At 37.2% G+C, this 16982-nt stretch overlaps 7 protein-coding genes across 7 annotated transcripts in view; 3 read left to right on the forward strand and 4 right to left on the reverse strand.

Moving 5' to 3' along the window:
* The window catches only part of CBG04553, a gene marked incomplete at both ends in the record, with an annotated part of 3330 nt that extends 2826 nt beyond the window's left edge, over nucleotides 1-504 (reverse strand). Inside the window, 2 exons of the mRNA XM_045238103.1 lie at nucleotides 1-399; nucleotides 453-504. The exon at nucleotides 1-399 is cut by the window's left edge and continues 1368 nt beyond it. Coding sequence (XP_045092709.1) covers nucleotides 1-399; nucleotides 453-504 — 451 coding nt within the window. The remainder of the gene's footprint in view (nucleotides 400-452) is intronic.
* Nucleotides 505-850: 346 nt separating this feature from the next.
* On the reverse strand, nucleotides 851-2916 carry Cbr-lipl-8 (the record flags this gene model as incomplete). The annotated part of the gene is made up of 6 exons (XM_002637725.2): nucleotides 851-1046; nucleotides 1527-1726; nucleotides 1771-2182; nucleotides 2231-2453; nucleotides 2682-2784; nucleotides 2845-2916. The coding sequence occupies 6 exons, from the start codon at nucleotides 2914-2916 to the stop codon at nucleotides 851-853; spliced, it is 1206 nt and encodes a 401-aa protein (XP_002637771.2).
* Nucleotides 2917-4628: 1712 nt separating this feature from the next.
* Nucleotides 4629-4868, reverse strand: CBG27217 (the record flags this gene model as incomplete). The annotated part of the gene is made up of 1 exon (XM_045238104.1): nucleotides 4629-4868. The coding sequence occupies one exon, from the start codon at nucleotides 4866-4868 to the stop codon at nucleotides 4629-4631; it is 240 nt and encodes a 79-aa protein (XP_045098326.1).
* Nucleotides 4869-5356: 488 nt separating this feature from the next.
* On the forward strand, nucleotides 5357-7286 carry CBG04555 (the record flags this gene model as incomplete). Its single annotated transcript, XM_045238105.1, has 4 exons — nucleotides 5357-5494; nucleotides 6522-6731; nucleotides 6774-7098; nucleotides 7150-7286. 4 exons carry the CDS (start codon nucleotides 5357-5359, stop codon nucleotides 7284-7286), a joined length of 810 nt encoding a protein of 269 aa, XP_045092710.1.
* Nucleotides 7287-7683: 397 nt separating this feature from the next.
* CBG04556 lies at nucleotides 7684-8847 on the reverse strand (the record flags this gene model as incomplete). The annotated part of the gene is made up of 3 exons (XM_045238106.1): nucleotides 7684-7755; nucleotides 8320-8568; nucleotides 8614-8847. 3 exons carry the CDS (start codon nucleotides 8845-8847, stop codon nucleotides 7684-7686), a joined length of 555 nt encoding a protein of 184 aa, XP_045092711.1.
* An 841-nt stretch (nucleotides 8848-9688) lies between these two features.
* On the forward strand, nucleotides 9689-10865 carry Cbr-srh-17 (the record flags this gene model as incomplete). The annotated part of the gene is made up of 5 exons (XM_002637728.1): nucleotides 9689-9849; nucleotides 9892-10037; nucleotides 10098-10534; nucleotides 10579-10657; nucleotides 10699-10865. 5 exons carry the CDS (start codon nucleotides 9689-9691, stop codon nucleotides 10863-10865), a joined length of 990 nt encoding a protein of 329 aa, XP_002637774.1.
* Nucleotides 10866-12407: 1542 nt separating this feature from the next.
* On the forward strand, nucleotides 12408-16896 carry Cbr-unc-112 (the record flags this gene model as incomplete). The annotated part of the gene is made up of 6 exons (XM_002637729.1): nucleotides 12408-12490; nucleotides 12598-12662; nucleotides 14335-14602; nucleotides 14647-15827; nucleotides 15874-16274; nucleotides 16732-16896. 6 exons carry the CDS (start codon nucleotides 12408-12410, stop codon nucleotides 16894-16896), a joined length of 2163 nt encoding a protein of 720 aa, XP_002637775.1.
* Nucleotides 16897-16982: the final 86 nt, after the last annotated feature.

The raw sequence follows: 16982 nt of genomic DNA on the forward strand, positions 1-16982 counted from the left end.
CAATTCGAGCTCGGTACCCTAAGGATGCATATCCTCCACCTCCTCCGGATGGCTTGGCATATCCTCCTGACGACACTCCTCCCCCGCCTCCAGATGCGTAACCTCCTCCACCGCCGCCTCCTCCTCCTCCGGATGCATATCCGCCACCACCTCCTCCGGGTGGTTTAGCGTATCCTCCTGATGATCCTCCTCCGCCTCCAGATGCATATCCTCCGCCACCACCTCCTCCAGATGCGCTGGCGTATCCTCCACCACCACCACCGCCTCCACCGCCGCCTCCGCCTCCACCGCCTGAAGCATATCCAGTCGAAGCATATGGTGCTGGAGGAGCAGCAGCAGAAGCGTAACCACCGCCTCCGCCACTACCACCTGGAGCCTTCACATACGATCCTCCGCCACCTGAATGCTTTTAGTTAATGATCAGAACGAATTTTGAAAGTATTATAACTCACCGGCTATCACCTGGTGAAAAAGAATCACAGTGGAGAAGAAGACCACCTTCATCGTAGAAGAAGATGTTATCTTCGTTGAACTGTGAATTCAATTGGTTTCATCGTTTCCTTTTATACGACCAAATATTTATTAACCAAACCATTTTAGTCGTTCTTTTAACTAACAAAAAAACGAGTTCTCGATCTGCGAATTCGATAAGAAGGGCAAGAAGCGTTCAGAACAGAAGACGCAGTCCTTTGACCCAGTAGTGATAGTAATCGGGTCATAAAACTAGTAATCGTGGTGGCTTCACTTTGCAAAACATAGTTTACTTTTTAAAGCCGTCTAGTTTTTTTTCCAGCAACTTTAATTGAAAAAATAGAAATTTTATTTATTTATCAGAGTCTAACAATTTAGTTTAACACCCATTCTTTTGAATTTCTTTGTATATTCTATAGATAATCGGTTTGTATACTTCATCTGTCGCTCGTAGGCCAATCGCAAAATCCGAATGAGTGAAATGATCCAAATCGTAATTTTCTATGAGTCCAGGTCCCATCTGTTTCATTATGATCTCCCGCACATCCACCTCATCTGTGATCCTGTCATCCTTACTGAAAAAATATATACAGTACCGGTCAATAATAGATACAAAAACGTCTGGAGCTCGGCTGTCAAGTATCCCAGTTTGCGATCACTTTGAAAATTTTGGAAAGTTTCAAATAGACAGATTGAAAATTTTGCATTTACAGAATTTTTTTGCAAATTCCTATTTTTTCAGTTATTTGCCGATTTCTAAAAGACACATGCTTTTTTTCACGTCTTCAGTACAAAAACATTAAAAAAGAGATGTCCTCCAGAAATCGACAAATAGCTAAAAAACAAGGAAATTTCAAAAATTATGTGAATGCAAAGTTCTCAATCTAGGTCTGTTTTAAGCCTTCCAGAATTTTCAAAGTGATCGCAAACTTGACAGCCGAGCGCCAGACCTGAAAATGGTCAAAATGGCCGAAAATCAACTGATAAATGTGTTTTTAATATCTTAATGAGAGGTGATGTTCATATCTCGTTCGTCAGATCTTTTGGAAACCTACCTAAAGTACAAAATCGTTTGTGCCACAATATTTCCAATATCCAATTTAGGCGCTTCTTCTTGTCCATAAGCAATCATATTTCTTTCAGCTCCTAAATCTAATCTTCTCAATTCATGATATTTGAAAATTTGCATCCAGTGGAGCATGTTCAGTGTGGAAGTTGCCGATGGAAAATGGCTCAAAATGATTGGAAGTCTCGACTGAAAACTTGTCTTTGTATGTTTTACCTTCCCAAAGAACTCACTGCATTAACTTGACCCAGTTTTTCCAGACCCGATGCGATATGAAATCCAGCTGAGCACAGATGAGAAAGGAATGGTGAAGAGCAAAAATCAGCGAGATGTGATAATAAGGTTTTTGGAATTTGAACTGGCTGGATCCCGAACCTTCCATCTAGTACATACTGAATCAACTTCTGTAAAAGACCTTTCTCGAGCAACGTGAATGGCATCAATGGTTTTAGGAATCCGGCAGTTGGTCCCAAGGCAAAAAATAATCTAATTTTGTTTTGCCACGTGGCATCTGCTTCTGCAAGTCTTGCAAACATCACAGTGGTTCCTTGGCTGTGTCCTACATAGAATAATGATTCCTGGCCAGTTTCCTCCAAAGCATACTCGATTTGTTGGCGGAGATCGTAGTGTGAGTAGTCGTACAATCTAAAATGGGTGTTCAGGGGTCTGGCTAGTTACAAAAAATCCAGTTACGTAAAGTTCCAGAAGCTCGGATCCTTCGCATCGAACTTTGTGTGGTTCATACCGTACTCCGTACCACGAACGTTTCCAAGCCACACATCAAACCCAGCATCAGCGAAAACGAACGCAGGACTTTGAGATGGTAAATTGAATAGATATAAGTAGGAGGAGGCAAACAGACCATGCATGAAGAATACGATCGGACGCTTTTTGGAGCAACCTTCGATAAGTCTTTCTGGAAAGTTACATCTCACGAAGGAAAGTAACAGTTTTTACCGTATTGCTCTAATAGAAGTCCACTCTATACGTTCAATTCGAGCTCAATTATCTCGATTCATGTGAAAGATATCTAAATGTTGTCAACTGATAAATTACTTATCATAATATTACCAACATTTTATCAGTTTACAAAACGTTGATATTTCTTATAGGAACCGAGATAATTGAGATCAAAGTCACTCACCATCCCTTCCAGATGGAATCCTTTGCACCTCACTTGTGTAACCGTCATCTGTTGTAACATAATGCCTCTCCACGGGATACCCGTAATATGCAATATAGTCTGCCTAAAAATTTTTTCAAATTTTGAAAAAAAATAGCGGGCTTTGTAAAAATGATGGACTCACAGCATCCAAAGTTTCCTCAATTTCTTTTGTGGCGGAACTCGCAGCCAGAAAAAGTATGAGAAGAGCAATCATAGTAGATTCAGCGTACAATAATGACTCAAAATGTTCCAATTTTATACGGTTAGACTTTTGTTTTGAACACCCCCATCATTTTTTATCAGCTAACATATTAACTGTTTGGTTAATGATGAACGGCGCAAGGAGTACCCAAAAAAGTGATAGCTAGAAGGGAAAACAAGCTTCTTCCATGTGTTCAATAATACCGGAACACTCTAACAAGGTTCTTCCGGAGGACCAGTGTGTGCTATCGGTACGGTTTCGGTGAATTTACCGGTAATTTTACCGGTAACTTACCGGTAATTTACTGGTAACTGACTGGTAATTTACTGGTAACCGAAAACTACCGGTAATTTCTAGGAAAATTTTCTGTTTTTTTTTTCAAAATTTGGAAAATACCGGTAAATTTTCGGTAGTTTTCAAATTTACCGGTAGGTTACCGGTAAGTGACAATCGGTAGTCACACATTGCGGAGGACCCTTCTCATTTTCCCGCCATTTTTTTCTGAAATTTTCATCGACAAATTCGGTGAATACTCGTTTGAAATTCATAACAATCTATCAATTTCACAAAAAGTTGGGCAAAAAAAAAGTTTCAACAATATCCTGTGAAATTGTGAAACTTCTGGAAAATTGTTCACTGGAATCGTACGCGAATTTTTAGTTTCAAACAACACATTTTGAAAGAGGTCCTTCTATTTTGCCAAGCATCTCTTGGAGGGCCCTACTAATACAGGTTTTACGGTATGTTTTACGGTATGTTTTACGGTATGTAATGGTTTATTTAATGCAATATTCAAATAAAGAGTTTACAATGGTTTCGTATCATCCAATTTTTGTGATTCGATCGATTTAGTGGAATCTCGGCTGGGTCTTCGAACTTTGGAGTCTTCAGATGGTTTTAGAACAGGAACTGCGGATGATGGAGGAGTTTGAGATGTCCAGTTAGCCATGACTAGAAATAGATTCATGTCTGGAAAAAAGTGAAATTTAACAAAAACTGAAAAATTATTCATTTAGGCTCCTGTAAACACTCTATTAGAATGAGTCCCTTTGCTTCGACTTGGAGCCAATTTATCTCGGATCCTGTAAAAGATGTCAAAAAATGTCAGCTGATAAATTATTCATCATAAAATCACAATTATTTTATCAGTTGACACTTTTATTATACCTTGCATAGGAGCCAAGAAAAAATAGCTCGAACTTGACAGTCTGGGGTCGTTCTATTAGAGGTTCTGCTGTATATATAAAAATGTCAACTAAAAATGTGCGACAGATTATTACAATATGTTTTTTTCCTGACAATTTTTTGCATATACTCTAGAAACGGAGATAGAGGAGATAAGATAGTGTCCAGGAGAAATACGGGTCAAAAAATCATATAAGACAGAATATATACTGGAAGGCAACAATTGCTATGCCGTAATAAAAATTTCTACTACCCAAACAGGAAAATTCCTCATCATCAGAAAAAAGATAACAAAGCATAAAGTTAAAATCCAGACACCCACAACAACACAACCTCTTCCTTTTTTATAGCGACCAGCCTTACCCGGCCACGAACTACGATGATGAAAAATATCAATAAACTGATAACTGGTTTTAAAATAGACTATCGTTTATAGTCTACGTACACAGCACAAAGTTATAGATCAAGACACATTGCGTTCAGAATGTTTTCAGTTCAAACACACACACGCACAAATTTATTTTTCTAAATGAAATCATTCACAATAATGACAATTTTGTTTTTGCGGTTTTATAAGGTTTATCATCGGTGACAGACTGTAATATTTGTTCCGGAACTGGGAAGTCGTCCACGGGAAAAACAGGTGGCGTTGAAATGGATTCTTTAAATCCCGAAGATTCCGAAGATGACGACGATTTTGATTCAGATGATCTATAGCGATCGCAATAGATAGAGCTAATTAATAAAGATAAGAAGAAGATGATAGTCAGGAAACTCATTGTTTTAGACTGGAACTTTTAGTAGACTTGAAGATTGTTTTATTTATAGAAGCTGTAACAAAGATCATAAAAATGAAGAAAATGAAACAAAAGACAACAATATGATATACTGATGAAACGGAACTTTGTTTGCCACACCTTGCAAAATTGAAAAAAAAAACTGTGTATTGATAATGAAAGTTGCCGCACCGTATTTCCTCTATAATTCTTAAGCTTAATTATCTCGATTCTTGTCAAAGATATCGAAAAGTGGTTAATTGACAGAATATTTTCAAAATTACGATAAATAGTTTGTCAGTTGACCAGTTTTCGATATTTTTCACAGGAACCGAGATATACAGGTTCAAAGTTAGGGGAAGTCAATTAGTATGGGGAAATACGGTATTTCGTTTTAAAAGTTCAAAAAAATTCTTCGTGGAACTAAAAAATTTAAAAGTTTTTCGTAAACCAACAAGCCATACCCACTTATTCCTAACTCGTTTTGAATCATGAAAAGTATTCGAAAAACTGACATTTTCGATGGAGAATCAGTCGATCAGCTGGCTCAACGGATCATTGATCATCTTTTGCAATGGAGATGTTTGGATGCGTTTTGTGATAAACAGATGCTCACGATTTTGGATAAGGTTTGTTTTTTTGGAATCACCGACTTTTTATCTCAATAATCTCGGTCAAACCTAGAAAATTGATATTTGAAAACTGATATATAAATATATGCCAACTACACCGATTCCAGACTGAATCAACACTAAAACCACTGCCAGCAATGCTTCAAATCGAGCATCCTGTCACTATTTTCGGTGATATTCATGGCCAACTAGACTCTCTGATTCGTTATTTCGATGCCGTTGGATACCCTCCGAAAGTTCAATTTCTCTTCCTTGGAGACTACGTGGATCGTGGTGCAAAGTCCCTGGAAGTGTCTCTTCTTCTCTTCTGCTACAAAATCAGGTACCCTCATGTGGTTCATTTGTTGCGTGGAAACCATGAATGCATGAAGATGAATCGGTTGTACGGGTTTCATGAGGAGTTAGCGAGAAAGAGAGGAACACGTATGTGGAAGCGTTACCAGGTTAGTAGTGGGGAAAAACGAGAATAGGCAGAAGCTACAAGTAAAACTGAAGGAGTTGTTTGAAAAATGTAAGAGACAAGTCGGCTATCTAGGGGTTTAGTGAAAAAAACATCACAAACCAAAAATAAAATTTAATTTTTCAAATTCAAACCCATAATTTTTCAAATTTGGCGGAAAAATGCGGGTGTCCCAATTAAAGCAAAGCAACGCGATTCAGCCTAAGCATATAATTTTCTTTTGAAACTTTGAGAATTCAAGTACTTTTTTGACTGGACGCCCGCATTTTGGTGCCAAATTCAAAAAAATTGAAGGCCCCCTTCAATAAAACGGCCCCTCTAAAAGAAAAATTCCGTACATTTTCGGGAAATATTCCGGAAATGTTATAATTTCACCGAGAATTGTTGAAACACTATTTTGTGTTCACAACATTGCTCAATTTTAGTGAAATTGTTCATTAATCTTGAACGAGAGTCCTGAAAATTTTCGAGAAAAAACAGCCGAGAAAATAGAAAGGACCCCCGCCTATTGGAGGGCCCTTCGGAGATTTTTACGGTAACTTACTATAGTGCCAATAATTGCAGAATGTATTCAATGAACTTCCTCTCTGCGCTCGAGTCGGTCAGAAAATCCTATGTATGCACGGCGGAATCTCCCAAAACTGCAATTCATGGGAATCGTTCCGAAATCTCAAAAAACCAAACACACCAAAAACTTGTGACGAGGGACTTCAGGTGGATTTGATGTGGGCAGATCCGACACAAGACAAGTGTAATGCGTTTGCAATTAATCAGGTTTGTTTAAAATCTGAAAAGCTCAAATTTCTCCATTTTCAGCAACGAGCGATTTCGGTGGTTTTCGGAGAAAAAGCACTTACGGATTTCATGAAAAAGCTGGGATTATCGTTGATTGTGAGAGCTCATGAGGTGTCTCAAGATGGATTCAATTTCATGTTCAATCGGAAAATTGTGACTGTATTCTCGGCTCCCTATTACTGTGGAAATGATACAAACTGTGGAGCTATTATGCATATTTCTCCTTCCTATGAAATTTCGTTCACTGTCCTCCGTCCAAGAATGATTCAAACATCGGAAAATGCTGATGTGGTTAGACAGATGGAGAATAATTATAAGGATTTGATGGTTAAGAGTCCGGATCCAAGTAACACCATATTTCGTGCGTCATTGGATCCTAATTTTTAATGATTTTCAGATCGTGGACGTCATCTGACTCCTGCTCCAATCCCAGTTCAGCCAGTTTCAATTCCACCATTTATAGCCCCAGTTGCACCTGGTCCCCCGATTCAGATTCCTCCACTTATTTCAGAAATGGTTGAAATGAAGAAATAGATTTATTATAAAAGCTTTTTCAATTTTGGCAAAGAATTAACATTAGAATTAGAGTTCAATACTTCCGACGCAGGTCGGATAATAGAATTCGACTCACTAGAGGGGAGAATTTTGGTTGGAAGATCATTGCAGTGATTCATAGAAATTATTGGGTTGGCAGCTGAGTGGGCACCAAGAGAACCAAGAACTTGAGATATTTCACTAGATACAGAAGAAGAAGAAGAAATAGTTGGATTTCTCTCGAGAACCAGAAAACTATCACATGGAGTAGGTACCGTATCGGTTTGAGAGAGGATTAGGAAATGGGAATTTGCATGAACAACAGAAAGGGGAATGTCAATTATGGATGCTAGGTGGAGAGTAATTTGGGTCGTTGAAGCACGCGATGCATGACCGATTATTGATTTTCGTTGGTCGTCAGTTGAGCGGTAGGAGAATTCGAATGGAGAAGAAGTGGAGTCGTCGAGTACTAAAATCGCATAGTAAAACTTTGTTTGTTGGCTTAAAATTTTGAAAATCGAAATTCGGAGTTGTAAAAGTTTGAAGGTAAACTCTCGACTAATTTTATTCCTAATTCTATTCTACAGAGCGTCCCACAATAACCTGGACCGATAAAAACGGGTACATCTTTAGACATAAGTGTCTTGACACCACGAAAATTGGTAGAACGATAATTTTACGCTTGATTCAAAGCTAGTGAAATTTCCAAAGCGATTCCTCAAGTCTAGGTATTGTTATGATTGTCCAAAGATGAACTGCATAATTTTTCTTGCACACCGTTGTGATTTTCATGAGATAAAGCAAATTTGACAAGCGATAACTCCCCTCAAAGTTGATCAAATAATTTGAAACTTGGTCAATTTACTGATGAAATATTTGAATTGCCTTACTCCAAGTTTGAGCCCAATACAACGATTTACTCAAATTTTATGCTAGTTCAATTTGAGTTCGGGGAATTATGAGCTCCCTATAAAACTTTTTATTCGCTTACTATTCTCTGAATCAAATTTTGAAGTTGTAAAACTTTTTAGGCGGAGTCAAAAATAGTCCCTAATTTGTTTCTAAACTTACTTGTAACTTGAAAACACCTCATTATCGGATGACTTTTGAACAAAGAAAACAACGATTTTCTGGAACTAACTGATCCGCCAGTTGACAGTTTTTCAATTGCCTCATGAATATCCACAAAGACAGTGTGAAGCATCCGTTTGCTGATTCTTGTGATGTGCCAAACTCCTTTGATTTCTTGAACCGGATACCCTCTTGGGCATGTGTTCATCATCTGAAATATTCATTCAGAACAAAATTCTCTAAAATTTTGGAGTACCTGTGTAATTGTATCCAAGGCTTTCTGTTTATCAGGATCCAACTGAAAATTGGATGAAACCCCTTCAGGAACATCAGAAGTTCTGGGAATGGCAATATTTGAAATCATTTTCTCTCCGTAATCTCTCAACATCAACCATCCATTTCTTATCAAAGATTCCAGAGGATCAACACGTTCAGTTAAAACTTGAAAATGCCAAAATAGGTAGAAATACAGCAAAAACGTTCTTTTCATGACATAGCAGTATTGCGTAATATGGAAGAAGGAGAAAAATAGAAAGTAACGGGAAAAGTTGGTGATCCGAGGGCGAAAAACCGGATACTTGGATAAAGAGAGCAATTAGTAGTGTAGTTACTGGCTGGTAGAGTATGGATATGTATAGCAGATGAACAAAAAAATCAAAAGGAAGTTTGCTTGAAAAATTGATCAGAGCTAGTCAGCTCCGTTTGAAAAATTAGGAGAAGGCTAAAAAAAGTGCTTTTTGAGTTGAGAATTTTAGTAAAATTCCACAAGGATGTGGCTCAGGACTGGAAAAGCAAAACGCGTTTTTGATTTTGTAACTTTTTCGACAATTGAACCATTTTTAACTTAATTTGTTTATTGATCAGGTGTAATAAAACATTAGAGGGCAGGACATGAAAGACTCAGAAAAAATGCCCCTCACGAGGCCGATCTGAGTAGGGGAGGGGAAACGGGATAATTTAGATATTTGACACAGGAAAAATGTAACCGGTAGAAAAAGAAAATGGCGTTTTCAAGGATTTCGATTTTTTTGGATTGTTTCTAATTAAAATTATGTCAGTACATAACTTTCGAAGCATTTCAATTTAAAAAAAACGTCTTTCTTTGAATAAAGAAAGCTGACGAGGCTAAAAATCATAGGATTTTTTCTTTCGTAAAAAATTTAATGAGCACATTTCAACCCCAATTATGTTTTGTTCCAGAGCCAGGTACCTGAAAAAGCACGATTTGTTGATCAAAATTCCACCAACTCAAATAACATATAATCAAATCTCCTGCCTAAACCTAACAACCACTCAACTTCACAATTCATTCTCCAAAAAAAAAGGAAAAAATGGATTGCTCGAGTTCGGAGAAAGATGAATATTTTTGGATATTACATTTTGTGTTAATACTTTCTCTTCCCGTTTATATTGTCGCAATTATCGCACTGTTGCAAACCAAATCCACGTATTTCGAAACCTATAAACTATTTTTGATCTGGCACCCTTTGGGGTTGGTGGAAATTTGAGATATTTTACACATCCGCTTTTTCAGAAATCTTCTTGCTGAAATTTTGAATTCCTGGTTCCTGGTTCCTGTCGTTCATCTTCCCCTTCCACTTCTCAGGTTTACTGGATTCCTCTCTCAGTGGGGATTCAGTGGTTTATTTCAATTTTTGATCATTGTGTCAATGATATATCGTATGTTAACTTGACATTGTCAAGAATCTGACAATAGCCATTTAAAAGATAATTTTTTAGAAACAGCTTACTCGGTTTTCGAAATGTTCATGTTTCGATTTCGAGCGAATATGTTGGACTATAAATCGTGCAGGTTTTACATTTATCTGAAAATCAAAACATATATCTTCCGTATAGTTTTAATCGGTTTCATTGTTGCAAACTGTATCACATATCATATCGGATTGGAGCAGCAACATATAATTCGTCAGAATCTTTCGAACCGTTACCCAGAATCTTCAATTCTTGTCATATGTCCCAATGTCATAGTTGCTGCGCCATTTGAAGATCCAATTTCTCTGTACAACATGATAATTTGGTTATTTGTGGTTATCATTACAATAACCTCAACGACTTCAACCACAATTTATTTGAGCAGAAATTTAAAAGAGAACTCACATCAATCGGCGGCAGTTGTCAGAATGCATAACATGTTACTGATCACTTTATCAATTCAGGTATTTTTTGATAATTTAGTTTTTTGAATCATGCAAAATTTCAGACTGCAATTCACGGTATCATGTTGGGTATACCCAATTCACTTTTCATTTTTGCTGCATTCTTCGGAGTCAGACATGAATGTGAGTCCAGAAATCCAAAACCAAAAGTTTCCAATTTTCAGCAGTTGCTAAGATTTCTTTCATATTTCTGACATTCCACGGATTCGCTTCTACACTTGCGATGATTCTGCTAACAAAGCCGATAAAATTAACTGTTTTACAAATACTAAAATGCAAATTTTCTGAGAAATCTGTTGAAAATCCGAGACGACTTTCTAATAAATTGTGATTTTTGTAGTGTTCATAACTTGTAAGTACTCATTATTTGTCTTTGTCTTGAATGATGAATTAAGGAATTGATAATTAGAGTGAATCTGAAAACCAAAACCATAAAACCTGTAATAGAAGATCCCTTATTCTTGAGCCAATTTATCTCAGTTCCTGGGAAAGTTATCAAAAAATTGTGCACTGATAAATTGTTTTTCATAATAATACAAATGTTTTATCTCAGTTGACACATTTTTGATATCTTGCATATGAGCCAAGAAAAATAAGCTCAAACCCTTTTTCGTCATTTTTCGTTCTGAAAACGGGAAGAAGGTGTTTTTCGGAAATCGGCAAATATCTGAAAAACTAAATTCTGTGAAGGCGAAGTTTTTAATATATGTCTGTTTCACACCCTCTAAAATTTTCAAAGTTGTCAGACACTTGATAGCCAAGCTCCAAACTCCGGAAAATGATCAAAATGGGCGAAAATCAACTGAAAAATACGTTTTTGTATGTCTTATTGAACGTTACTGTACGTAGAGAAGAATTCAAATTTTCCCTATGCAGTCCTTATTTTCATTACAGTATGCCAGGGAAAGTTCCTTTCATAAAGTTACGGTGAATTTATATTACATTTCAAATTCGTTCTATGAATCTCCAGAAGTACTTTTCGGATGAGTCTGAAAATGCACAACACAAATCAAACTGCATTTTCGTATTTTCTGTAATTGGAAATTAGAAACTGACTCCTGCAAGTCTCAATCATGTTGTCATTACAGTACAGTAACTGCAGTAAACCCCCTAATAGAAGGGCACCCAAACTGTCACCAACAGGTTTTACGGTACACATGTGAAGTTTGAATTCGAAATTAATGACTTCTAAACAAAAAATGCCCTCCTGTCACCTCGAATCGGTTACCATATGTCCATCCTCCGAACCCAACAAAAGAATCGTCAATCACCATGGAAAGCTAGTATCCTTTTTACCCTTCATTGCACTTCTTTCTCTCCTTCATAATACTCAACTACCCGTGATATCCTATACTTCTTCTTCTTCAGAAGCTTCCTGTGGCATCTTTCTCCTCCTCCAAATCTTGCTGCCAGCCGGGGTGGGGGACTCCGAAGGGTGTGTAATGTTGTCTTCTTCTTATTCTCCATCGCCTACTGTCATTCCTTCTGCTTCCCATTCCCGCGTATACGTCCTCCGCCTGGCGAGTGTCCTTCAATGCTGCGTCTCTTATGGTTCCACTATACAACTGCCCACTCTCTTCTTTCAATGGAACGAGAGAAAGAGAGACGGTGTTGATGTGAGTCACATAAAGAAAAAGAGAGAGAGACCTCTCTGCCTGTTGTACTGCTCCGCCGTCCGTCCGTTTGTTCGATCGTCCGCACCGGCAATCCCGTCCTCTTTTTCTGTTCCTTTTTATCGTTTACATACGTTCTTCTTTTTTTTTCTCTCTCTTTCGCTATCTATGCATACCTTTTGTCCCCATCATTCGTATATTGATTTGTTTGTTCTAATCAGTATTTTTTCCAGTGGTTTTAACCTGAAACATCTGCCAGAATGGCACACCTTGTTGAAGGATCCTCCATCATTGATGGAACATGGCAGTTGCCAATTTTGGTCACCGATTTGAACATTTCAAGGTGAGACAAAAATGTTTAGTTCTAAAAAATAGGCGAAGTTGAATACACAATCTACTTCCATTGCAATATTTTATCATTATTTCCTAATTTTGCCATCACATTTTCAGATCCGTATATGTCCGTGGAGATCTTCACATCGGTGGTCTTATGCTCCAACTTGTCAATGAATGTGGTAAGTCTTTTTTTTTTCCTAAAAATTCGTTATCACAAGAAGATATCAACGATCATCTTCCCAATCATAAAGTCTCTTCTTTTTCTTTTCTCACTGGCACATTTTGCTTCTTTTCGATTCTCGCCTACGCGTTTGTTACAACACAGAAAGAAGCAGAAGAGATATGTGACAGGAAGATCTGATGCTCCATCAGGAAGATGAAGATAAAAATAAGAAAAAATCTGGAAAAAAATTGAGAGAATCTGAAAAAGACCGGAAATTCGTGATGTCGCAAGAAAATTTTCAAATTTGCTACCCAGATGTCGTAAAACCTGTTTGAGCTTAATTATCTCAATTCCTATGCAAGATAACAACAAGGTGTCAACTGACAAAACAGTTCTGATATTATGATTAACAAATTATCAATTGACAACTTTTTGATATCTTTGACAGGAATAGAGAAAAACTGCCTTAAAGTTACGATAAGACTGCCAAAAGTACTAGTTTACGAATTTCTCTTAAATCCAAAACTTAGCCTGACTTGTCATCTGATCCTATACTCTCTCTCAATATTCATAGTTGGCCTTCTTCTTCTTCTTCGTTTTCTTTTTCTTTTCATCCGCCAATCAAATATTTATGGGGAGGATATCCTCTACCAGTTGATGTGTCTCTTTTGTTGACTATTCAAGTGTGCGCATCTACATAAGCTGATTGTTTCGGACCGAGGGTCTCATCCTCTCCCTTTCTACTGGTACATAAAACTTGGCCAGACCCCGACACACAATCATAGATGTGGCGGGTCCCTTGAGATCACACAAACAAACTAACATTCATCATGATCAAGAGCAGAGAGGGCGTAAAAACAGAAAAATGTTTTTGACACCATCAAGTTTTATGAAAAGAAAAAGATATTTTTGAACATGAATTATCGGGGTTTTGGAAGTTTTGAATTTTGAAAATCGGGGAAGGGATCTTGTAAGGAAATTCGTTCATTGACATGGTTCAGTCTAACCTGAAAATTTTCCAAATAGCTTTAGAATGCTAAATAATAATATGGAAGGTCTTTTAAAAATTCATTCAACCAGACAAAAAATACAAATCTTTAGAAAAAGTATGAAAAATACAAAGAACTCTAGCAAAAGGTAATCCCGTTCAATTTAGAGCGGTTAACTTTTGATGCCTGAACATCATTCAATTTTATGCTATAAGTTTTGAAATTTTCAGTTGTATGAAACTAAAATTAAGCGTTAATTTTGTAGTTGACAACCTTTTTGTTTAAGTTATCTTTTGGAGATATGTAGCTTAAAACCAGAGATGACAAAATTAACATCGAATTTCAAATCACTCTACTCCCAAGTGGCATAAATTCTTTAACAGAAGCCTACTCTCTATTCATGCACTTTGAGCTCAACTGTCTTCGTTTCCTATGAGAGATATCGAAAATCTGTCGACTAATAAATTGTTGACGATACTATGATAAACATTTTATCAGTTTACACATTTTAGATATCTTTGACAGGAGTCGAGATAAATTGGCTCAAAGTATTAAGTTAGGGGTCCTTCTATTACAGGTTTTACCTGTAGAAATCTAGACCAATCGGGTTCCCTAACCAAATGTTCCTTTGGTCCCCTTTTGCCGTAATCTTTTCAAAAACCTTTATCAAAAATGCAACTCAAATATTTTTTGTTTCAGACACCGAACGTGATTGGTCGGACCATGCTCTCTGGTGGCCCGAGAAACGAAGATGGCTCCAGCACACTCGTTCCACTCTTGACCAGAATGGAATCACTGCTGAAACTCAGTTGGAGTTCACTCCAATGCATAAGGATGCCAGAATCCAACTTCCGGACATGCAAATGATCGATGCTCGAGTTGATTTCTCAGTAAACTCATTCAAAGCCACCAAGAAGTTATGCAGAGATCTCGGAATCCGATATTCAGAGGAATTGTCGTTGAAGAGGTAATTATTTGATAGAACGGCAATAAATAAACTTCAAATTCCAGATACATTCCACCAGATGATCTTCGTCGTGGAACTTCTGACGCTGACAATCTCAGTGGACCAGTTTCAATGCGTCCAGGAGAGGAATCAATCGGTCCGATGACCCTTCGAAAAGCCACTCCAATTTTCGCTTCCCAATCGAATCTAGACCATCGTCGACGTGGAATGTCTCCTGCTCTCTCCCAATCTGGTCACATCTTCAATGCCAATGAAATGGGAACCCTTCCACGTCACGGACATACACTTCCAAGAGGAGTCAGTCCATCTCCAGGAGCATACAATGATACTATGAGAAGAACACCAATTATGCCAAGTATTAGTTTCAGTGAAGGATTGGAAAATGAGCAATTTGATGATGCTCTTGTGCATTCTCCAAGACTTGCTCCAACTAAAGATACACCTGTTTTCCGACCACAAAATTATATTGAGAAGGCAGCAATCAATCGTGGATGGTTGGATTCTAGCAGATCTCTCATGGAACAAGGAATATTTGAAGGAGATATTGTTCTTCTCCGATTCAAATTCATGAATTTCTTCGATTTGAATCCAAAGTATGATCCAGTGAGAATCAATCAACTTTACGAACAAGCCAAATGGAGTATCCTTCTTGATGAATACGATCACACTGAAGAGGAAGCTACACTCTTTGCTGCCCTTCAACTTCAAGCCACCCTCCAAAGAGACTCTCCAGAACCAGAAGACAATAATAAAGATGACGTGGATATTCTTCTGGATGAACTTGAACACAATCTTGATGCTGCAGCTCTCAACAGACGGTCAGATTTGACACAAATTCCAGAGTTGACTGACTATTTGAAATATATGAAACCCAAAAAGTTAGCTGCATTCAAGGGATTCAAACGAGCATTTTTCTCCTTCCGTGACCTATATTTGACATATCATCAAAGCTCCGCTGATACAAACTCAGCTCCACTGGGAAATTTCTCGTTGAAGGGATGCGAAGTCAGTCCGGATGTTTCAGTCAATCAACAAAAATATCATATCAAATTATTAGTTCCAACTGCTGAAGGAATGATGGATTTCATTTTGAAGTGTGATTCAGAGATTCAATATGCTAGATGGATGGCTGCGTGTCGATTGGCATCCAGAGGAAAGACCATGGCTGATTCATCATTCCAATCTGAAGTTGAATCCATCAAAAATTTGTTGAAAATGCAAAATGGTGAGTTTAGAAAATTGAATCAAATGTTGAAAAAATATTTTTTCAGCCAACGGAAGCGAAAATGGAAACAACACATCCTCTAGAAAAGCGAATGCTGTCAAACTGCCAAACGATTTCAATGTCGAAGAATATATATCTTCCAAATACGTTAGAAGAGCGAAAAGCAAACAATCAATCCAGCAGCGAGTATCAGATGCACATGGAAATGTTCGACAACTCACAGCCACCGAAGCAAAGTTACAGTACATTCGGGCGTGGCAAGCACTTCCAGAACATGGAATTCACTATTTTATTGTAAGATTCCGAAATGCCAGAAAGGCTGAATTGGTTGCAGTGGCGATCAATCGATTGGCAAAATTAAATATGGATAATGGAGAGAGTTTGAAGACGTGGAGATTCTCGAATATGAAGAAGTGGCATGTCAATTGGGAGATTCGGCATCTTAAGGTTAGAAGATAAATTTTAATTTTCTGTAATTCAACTGCTATCAAAATATCAAAACATCAAACCGGATAAACCTGTGATAGAAGTGCCCCCACTCTGTAAAGTTTCGGCTCCATTATCTCGGCTCCTATAAAAGATATCAAAAATATGTCAACTGATAAAATATTGGTGATTTTATGATAAACAATTTATCAGTGGAAAATTTTTCCGAGAAGCCGAGATAAATTGGCTCAAAGTTAAAAGTTAGGGAGCCCTTCTATTATAGGTTTTACAGTATGCTTACAATTTGAAAAAGACCCATTTCTTCGAAAAAAAACCTCTGAGTTTATAAACTTCCAAAAAATTTATTCAAAAAAATTTCTGAATTTATAAATTTTTAAAAAATGTATTTAAAAAAATTCTGAGTTTATAAATTTTTAATAAACTATTCAAAAAAATCTGAATTCATAATTTTTTTCAGATTCAATTCGAAGACGAAGATATCGAATTCAAGCCTCTCTCGGCCGATTGTAAAGTGGTTCACGAGTTCATTGGAGGCTATATTTTCCTATCAATGAGAAGTAAAGAACAATCACAAACGCTTAATGAAGAACTTTTCCATAAACTTACCGGAGGATGGGCATAAATTTTTTACAAAAAAATTCAAAAAAAAACTTTTAAAAAAATTTTATTTTCATATTTAGGTTTCAATTCGGTTTCCCCCTTTTTATT

The sequence above is a fragment of the Caenorhabditis briggsae genome (genome assembly GCF_000004555.2).
Source record: "Caenorhabditis briggsae complete genome, chrV, whole genome shotgun sequence".
Classification (NCBI taxonomy): Eukaryota; Metazoa; Nematoda; class Chromadorea; order Rhabditida; family Rhabditidae; genus Caenorhabditis; species Caenorhabditis briggsae.